General features: G+C 64.5%; 3 protein-coding genes across 3 annotated transcripts; 1 reads left to right on the top strand and 2 right to left on the bottom strand.

Moving 5' to 3' along the window:
* Nucleotides 1-275: 275 nt before the first annotated feature.
* Nucleotides 276-1,506, bottom strand: EMIHUDRAFT_77985 (hypothetical protein; the record flags this gene model as incomplete). Its single annotated transcript, XM_005788181.1, has 3 exons — nucleotides 276-676; nucleotides 732-1,139; nucleotides 1,347-1,506. 3 exons carry the CDS (start codon nucleotides 1,504-1,506, stop codon nucleotides 276-278), a joined length of 969 nt encoding a protein of 322 aa, XP_005788238.1.
* A 2,182-nt stretch (nucleotides 1,507-3,688) lies between these two features.
* On the top strand, nucleotides 3,689-4,938 carry EMIHUDRAFT_447044 (hypothetical protein; the record flags this gene model as incomplete). The annotated part of the gene is made up of 2 exons (XM_005788180.1): nucleotides 3,689-4,046; nucleotides 4,221-4,938. Coding segments are annotated over 2 exons (831 nt in total), but the record flags the coding sequence as incomplete, so codon positions are not given.
* Nucleotides 4,919-5,705, bottom strand: EMIHUDRAFT_252536 (hypothetical protein; the record flags this gene model as incomplete). The annotated part of the gene is made up of 2 exons (XM_005788179.1): nucleotides 4,919-4,939; nucleotides 5,475-5,705. 2 exons carry the CDS (start codon nucleotides 5,703-5,705, stop codon nucleotides 4,919-4,921), a joined length of 252 nt encoding a protein of 83 aa, XP_005788236.1.
* Nucleotides 5,706-7,366: the final 1,661 nt, after the last annotated feature.

The following is a 7,366-nucleotide window of genomic DNA, read 5'->3' as shown; positions in this document are numbered from 1 at the left end:
ATCAGATATTTAAATATTTTACAAAAACAGGGGCTGCGCGCAACCCGTTGCCAATATCATCTGGCCCGCTGGGTGTGCTTCTTAGCCCCCCGGCCCTGGATGTGCGGTTGCTGACTGCACTCCAAGTGCTCCAAGTGGGCTGGCTGCTCTCTTTGCTTATTTTTGATGGATGACGACGGCAAGTGCTCAAGTACGGGGCGGCAAAAAAGAGGGTTTTGTCCCCCAATCACCACTGGAGCACCCATGAGCGCGAAGCGCGCGGCTTAAGGTGCACCTTAACAGCGCCTGAGCTGCGGCGAGGTCCAGCTGCCATCGAAGTAGGCGCCCACCGGGGAGTAGATGCGCAGCGCCACGTTCCAGCCGGGGTAGATCTCCAAAAAGTTGGGCTGCGATTGGTCGCCGCCGAAGTGGATCACGAAGGCGCCGTCCGCGTCCGGCTTCGCAAAGGCCGAGTTGACGTTGTAGTGGCCCCCGCGGGCGAAGCCGTCCTCGTCGTAGACGGTGACGGACCAGAAGGCGCGCGGGTGATTGGGCACGTCCCTGAGCGTGAGCGTGTGCGGGTCGGTCGAGTCGACGGCGTCGGGGAAGGGGTAGACGGCCCCCTCCTTCGGCAGCCCGCCCCAGCCGACCGCGACGCCAAAGTTGCGCATCTCCTCCGAGAGCTCGCCCTTCTTGCCTGTTTGCAGCGAGGGGCGTGAAGAGACACGCCGCTCGCGCCACAGTCGCGCCACAGTCGCGCGCGCCAAATATCATCTCCGACGTGACGCCCTCCTTCCCTTTCCGCTCGTTGTACGCCTTGCGCAGGGCAAGGATCTCGTCCATGTCGTAGGTGAGAGGCTGCTGGTAGCTGCCCGGCTCGGCCTGCTCGACGGCGATCCCGTCCTGCACCTCGGCCGCCAGCCGCAGGTCCGCGGGGTCCTGCATGTTCACCCGCGTGCGCACAAACGCAAAGGCGAACCGGCTGCCCACAGACTCCTTGGTGAGCTCGTACCGGCCGGGCTCGGCGGCGATGAGCGGGATCCAGTGCTCCTCGTCAATCACCTCCAAGATCTGGTACCGCTCGGTCTGCGGCAGCACGACGGTTGCCGCGCAGGTGAGATCGAGCACCGCGAACGAATACATGGTGTCAAAGTTCGGGCCTGTGCACAGGGGCACGCGTGAACACGTGTCCACGACTCTCTGTGAGAGCGGCCGCTCTCGGGACTGTGACTGTGTCTCATGCCCCAGGTTGCCGTCAGGTGGCTTCCTTCCAAGCCCAGGTGTGCTCCGTGTGTGACGGTCTCTCATGCCTTGCCGGCGTCCAGTCGTTGCTGCTTCGCCTCCCTATCCATCTATTCTGCCCGCACGCAGTATTGTTCGATCGTCAGGGTCATGGCCGGCGCGTTGATGGAGCATGACACCGACACCACCACTGCCGGTACCCTTGGCGATCTTCTTGACGTAGTCGCTGAGGATGACTGCCGTCTCGGCGTGGGCGTAATTCGCCTTGGTCACTGGAGTGGCCATTCAGCTGTGGCTGGCGGCAAGGTGGGAGGTGCTGATGAGGGCCTTCAGGCGCGGCGGGCTCCTCGTAGTTGGTCGGGCAAAAAAGAATTTTTCGACCGCGTCTTGTGCAAAAAAGAAACGCCCGTCAAACGACACTGGGCACGAGAGACAGGAGAGGGAGCGACAGGAGGGGAGACGTTGTTCCCAGAGGGGGCGCCCCAGAGACACATAAACTGGAAGGACGAAGGCTACGAGCTGTTCGTGGGGCACGGCGCACGGACACGGGGCGAGCGCGATCAGAGTAGGGGAGCTACAGGAGGACCCCCTAACGCGCTTCTTGCTTCGATACGACGAGTTTGAGACGGGGGGAGAGCTGAGAGACGGCAAGGGAGCGCAAATCAAGATGGGAAAAGACAGCGAGCCGCTCAAGTCGGGGAAGGGACGAGCGAGCTCTGAACGTGAAAGTAGCGCAGACATGTCTCGCGCTGCACGTCTCACACCAGTTCACACACTTGGCGGCGACGGACGGTGGTAAGGACCATGAAGGCAAAATGGCGGAAGATCAAAAGTACGCGCCGAACCCTAGGGTGGCGTACGGCGTGTTCGAAGGACCGACGCGATTCGGGAAGCGCGTCCCGGGAGACGCACAGGTAAAAGATCCCAACGGAATCGGACCCTGTGGAGAAGAGGAGATACGGACAGCCTTTGGGGCGGGCATGTGGGGAGGAAAGCTGCCGAGCACGTGGGAGGTGATAGATGCGGAGATGTACGCGATACACTCGCATACCTACGCAAAATGGCGAGCGCGAGCGACGCGCAGGCGCGGCGGTGCCTAGTACTATGCGACTGCAAACCCGCGCTGCAGCAGATTGAGAATGCGCACCGTAAGGGGATGCCTGAGGGCCTGAGGGACTGGGACGGTCTCCTAGAGGCGATAGCGTACTATAGATCGAAGCTAGAGGCGGTGGTCTTTGTGTGGGTGCCATCGCACGTGGGAATAGCCTGCAACGCGTACGCCGACGCGGTGGCGACAGGATACCTCGGAAATAACGACACGGAGGACGCCTCAAAAGTGGTGCGGGACGCAGTGCGAACTCGGCCATGCATGTACACGGTGCGAAGGGAGGCGGCAGAGGACACAGAGAAGAGGGAGATAGTGGACCGACGGACGTACGGGCACATGTGTCAGAGCGCGCACGAGTGGGTGTGCGAACAATTCCGAAAGACAGTGAGGCCGGGATCACACACGGCAGGGGTGGCGGGACGGCTGTGGAGCGAAGTGGCGGCGTAGCCAGCCTCAAACACCCATGGGACAATAAGATGAGATTGCCAGATGAGGAATGGGGGGAAGGACAGGCGAGCGACATTTGACGACGTCGGGGGTCACAATGTGACGACCAAAACGATCTTGGGAGCCAGGGTGAGACAACAGGTCGGGGTGCCACACGGTGCACACCACAGGCGCATTCTAGAAGGGGAAAAGAAACGGGGAATGAGGGGCCCCGCCGAGTGCGTTTTGGGGATGCAGAGCGTGCAAGGCGGCTAGGGATGAGGCCGCAAAAGAGGCGCGCGAGGCAAGGAGGAGAATCGGAGAACGGAGAGACTGGGACGATTGGACACAACGCCTTTCGGCGCAACTCTGCCCTCCTCGCGGCATATTTTGGCCCCTCGAGTTTATCGAGCTCTCCTCGCGCAAGGACGACTCTTCTGAGTGACGCCCACTGCGATCATTTGCCGCCAAGTCATATCGTTGCTCAGGTCCACTCTCTCTTCGAACACTCGTGCCTCTACGGATGATGCCGGGCCGGCGCTGGGGTCCCCTTCGGGTGCATCGTGACATCTGACAACTGGATTTCCACTGGTTCGTCCTCCTCGGAGTCATCTTCCCCGGCTTCCTTCCGCTCGGCTCTTCGCTCGGTACGTTCGGTGTGGCTCACCCTCCATGCCGTGAACAGGCGCTTTATCCACCCTATATTCTTCTCTCGTTCCTCTGCCCGTGCCTTGGTCTTGTCGTTGTTTCGCACCCATGTCTGTATGGCAATCGAGGCTGCCTTCCCCACTACCTGTAGTTCACTCGTCACCTCTCCCGCGAGCTCCCCTCTCTTTCTTTCGGGTATGGAGTCCGTGAGTGCGGGTAGCGTGCAGGCAATCACGGGCGCTATTCTGCAAAGGGGTGTGAACGGAGAGAGCAAACTCCTGGCAGCTCCCACAGCCGAAATGTGCGCCAGCTGCCCGCTCACCTGTGTCACGCCGCCGCGCACGCACCTTGCTATGTGCTCGCGCGAGCTCCCGCCCGAGCCTCCAGCTCGGCGTCCCACTGCTGCGGAGCCGATCGCTTTTCCTCGGCGCTCGCGTCGAGCCGAGCTCTCGGCACTCTACGGCGGGCGTCGCTGTGCGGGGCGCCCGTTTCCTGCTGGCCCGAGCGGAAAGCTCCACGTGCCCGCGCGAGCTCCGGGCCGAGCCTCCAGCTCGGCGTCCCACTGCTGAGGAGCCGATCGTCGTCCGTCGGTGCTCTCGAGGAGCCGAGCTCCTTGGCCTGCGGCCGGCGACGCTGCAGGACGGCGCGCGCGCACCCCCCCCCCCCTCACCCGCGCGCTCTTCCGCGGGCGGCGCACACGCACCCCTCGCCCCGGCGCTCTTCCGCGGCGCAGCCCCCCCCCCCCCCCTCCCTCGATCTCGCGGCGAGAGCACGAGCGCGCCGCCCCCCGGCGACGCGCCGCCACGCTCTTCCTTAGGTCGTCCTCCGAGATATCGGTGCCGGACCGGCGGGGCGGGGGCGGGGTGGCGTCGGAGCAAGTGTCTCGGCCTTCGGTCGACGGAGCGGCGACCCGCGAGTACGCTTCGTGGGCGCCCGACGAGGGTGGTGCTGCTGTCGCTCTGCCGCGTGCGCAGGCGTGCGCAGGCGTGCCGAGGTCTCGCGACGGCACTCAGCCCTTCGCTGGGCGTGTGGGACGCCGGGTACGACGAGCACGGCTTCTGGTCCGTCGAGGCTGCCCGCGCGGCGCGCGACGCGGCGGCGGCGCTTGCGCTGGACGCCGCCGACGGCGGCGCGGGGGCGGCGCGGGGGCGGCAGGCGCGGGGGCGGCAGCCGGCCCAGCGGGTCGCGGCCCTCCGCCCCCGCGGCGTCGTTGGAGGGCGAGCACCTCGAGTACCTACGGCGGCGGGGTGCGCCGTTGGCCGGGGGGCGCTCTCGACACTTACCGGCTGAGGTCACGTCGTCGGGCGCGTCGACGGGCTGGTTGGCCATGGTCCGCACGGCGGGGCGGCTGCGCCGCCAGGACTCGCGCGTCGCTGCACGCGGCCTGCAGAAGGAACGACAGCTCGGCGGCAAGGCTTTTCTTGCGCCGGGACGGCTAGGCTTTTTGTGAGACGCCGCTCGCGGAAATCGAGGAAGGCTTGGACTTTTCTTTTCTTGGGAAACGGGAGTGTTGGTTTAGAAGAGGCTGGCCAGCGACTGGACACACCGGCATGGGGGGACGCAAGCAAGGACGGGGATTGGAGGTTGTAGAGAGAGATTTAACTTTTTAAGCACAGCTCGAGGCGAAATAAAATTAGAAAGAAATGTACTCCCACCCTCTCTCTCTCTCTCTCTCTCTCTCTCTCTCTCTCTCTCTCTCTCTCTCTCTCTCTCTCTCTCTCTCTCTCTCTCTCTCTCTCTCGCTCTCTCTCTCGCTCTCTCTCTAAACCGTCTCACTCAAAATCTCTCTTTCTATCTCGGCTCTCTCTCTCTCTCTCTCTCTCTCTCTCTCTGACTCTCTCTCTCATGTCTCAAAATCTCTCTCTCAGAAGCGGAGCACACACGAAGATCGAAGTCGGCACAACAAAAATCCAAGAGAGGGGTGGGAGGGCGGGAAGCCAAAAAAGCCGTCCAAAAAGCCACAAAAAGCCAGCGAGCCTCCCGTTACGCGATTGCTCGCGAAGCGCAGCATGATGTGCGTGGCCAGCGTGGGAGCAGGCCGGCGCCGACGCTGCCAGAACTAAGACGAGACCTTGACCGACGGACGGCGGCCCTGCGGGGGAGCCTCCGCGCGGTTGACGACGTCCTCGTGACTTGCCTTCAGAGCGACGAGGTTCTCGCATGCTTTGAGGAGGCGCTCGGCGAACGGCTGCCAGAGATGGGCACGGATGCTGCAGCAGGGCGAGAGGCGAACGCCGAGAGTGCGGAGGCCGCACCGCGACTGGAGGCTGCAGCAGAGCAGCAGCGGGATGCGGATTAGCATGTTAGCACTGCCGGCGCGCCACAGCGAGGCAGAGTGCTGCAAAGCGCGAGAGGCGTGGTGGTGGCATGGGTGGTGGGCTCCGGACTCGAGGCTGCGGAATGGGAAGGGGGCGGGGTGAGGAAGAGAGAGTGCATGTACTGAGAGGCTAGCATGCTCATGCTGGGGGTGAGTACTGGTCAAAACAATCCTCCGACAGCGCGCCTGGGTAGTCGACGGGCCCCCGGGGGCGACGGGGGTAAATCCCCTTTGCAGCCAAGCCTACAGGGCACCTAATTTTGTCGTACTCCTCTTCGGTGAGCGCTCCAATCCTCCAAATCTAGACCCTATTGCCTTTAAGGAGGCTGCCCTCGCGCGTCTCAGGAATGTGGCGGTGTCTTTTGAGTCCGGCGCCTCCCGTTCGACTCTTGCTGTCGCCCTCGCCGCGTGTTTGTCAAGCTTCCGCATGAAGTGACGCGCGTCTTCCTTATTTCCAGCGCAGCTGCCGCTCAGTATGTGCGCCAACGACGCCTGTGGTGATATTTTCGAGAGAGGCTTAATCGAGTAGAATTCTTTCGTTGGTGTGCCGGTGATAGTACTAGCACGCGCCAGTTCGCACCTGTGTCGAGCCTGTGTGCTGTGAGACAGACTTCTTTTGTTAAATTCTTTCGTTGTGTGTGCAACCGATGTGCCGACAAGAGCCGCCGCCTCGGCGTGTCCTCGTCGTCGGCGCGGGCATCGCTGGAGCGCTCACGGCCATCGGCATCCTCGACGAGCTCGAGCGGCTTGAGGCTCACACGACATCGACGAGGATCGAGGTCGACGTCGTCGAGGAGGCGGCAGGCCCGGGCCACGGCGCTAGCTTCGGCGGAGCTTCGCTGATGCTCTTTGACAACATCCACAAGACGCCGCTGACACTGCTCAGCGCAGCCCTGCAGGGCGTCGTGCGGCCTGCGCATGGCTCAAGGCTGCGTCACTGGCTGCGGTTTCTGCTCCTCGGGGTCCGCCTCGCCACTTCGCGCCTGAGGAAATTGGCCGTCGGCCTGCCCGCAGCCGCGCCGCTCAGCAAGGCGGACTGCCGCGAGGCGTTGTCTGCTGTGCTCGCGCGGCACGGGGAGCGGCTGGGCCCGCACGTGCACCGCGGTGCGCTGTTTGTCGTCCGGAGCGCGCGCCTGTGGGACGAGCTGCGACGCGCGCAACCCGGAGGCGGGTACGAGCTCCTCGACGCCGCGGCCGCGAGAGCGCTCGAGCCGTCTCTCGCGCTCGAGGAGCCGCTGCTTGGCGCGGCGCTCTCGCGCCGGGACGGGTGGTGCGACTGCGAGGCCCTGCTGCCCGCCCTCGCCGCCCTGGCCACAGAGCGAGGGGCCAGCTTCGAGTACGGCGTGCGGGTGGAGCGGTTGCGGGCGGCGGGCGGCGCCGTCGCGTGCTCCCTGCGGCGCGGCGGCGGCGCAGGAGCGGGCGGCGAGGCCGGCGGCGCTGTCGAGCGAGAGTACGACGCCGCGGTCGTCTGCAGCGGCGCTGTTCTCGACGAGCTGCTGCCGGGGGCGTGCGTGCGCGGCGTGGCCGGCTTCTCCCTCCGAACCCCGTCAGGAAAGGCGCCGCCCGCGCCTCCGCCTCGCCTCGCCCTGGTCTTCCCCGAGCAGGCTTGTTCGCCGGCCAGAGGCGTCGTGCACCGAGCACCTCCC

This window comes from Emiliania huxleyi, assembly GCF_000372725.1.
Source record: "Emiliania huxleyi CCMP1516 chromosome Unknown EMIHUscaffold_1376, whole genome shotgun sequence".
NCBI classification, from domain to species: domain Eukaryota; phylum Haptophyta; order Isochrysidales; family Noelaerhabdaceae; genus Emiliania; species Emiliania huxleyi.
Note: the sequence above shows the minus strand (reverse complement) of the source record. Positions and strands in the feature narration are given on the sequence as shown.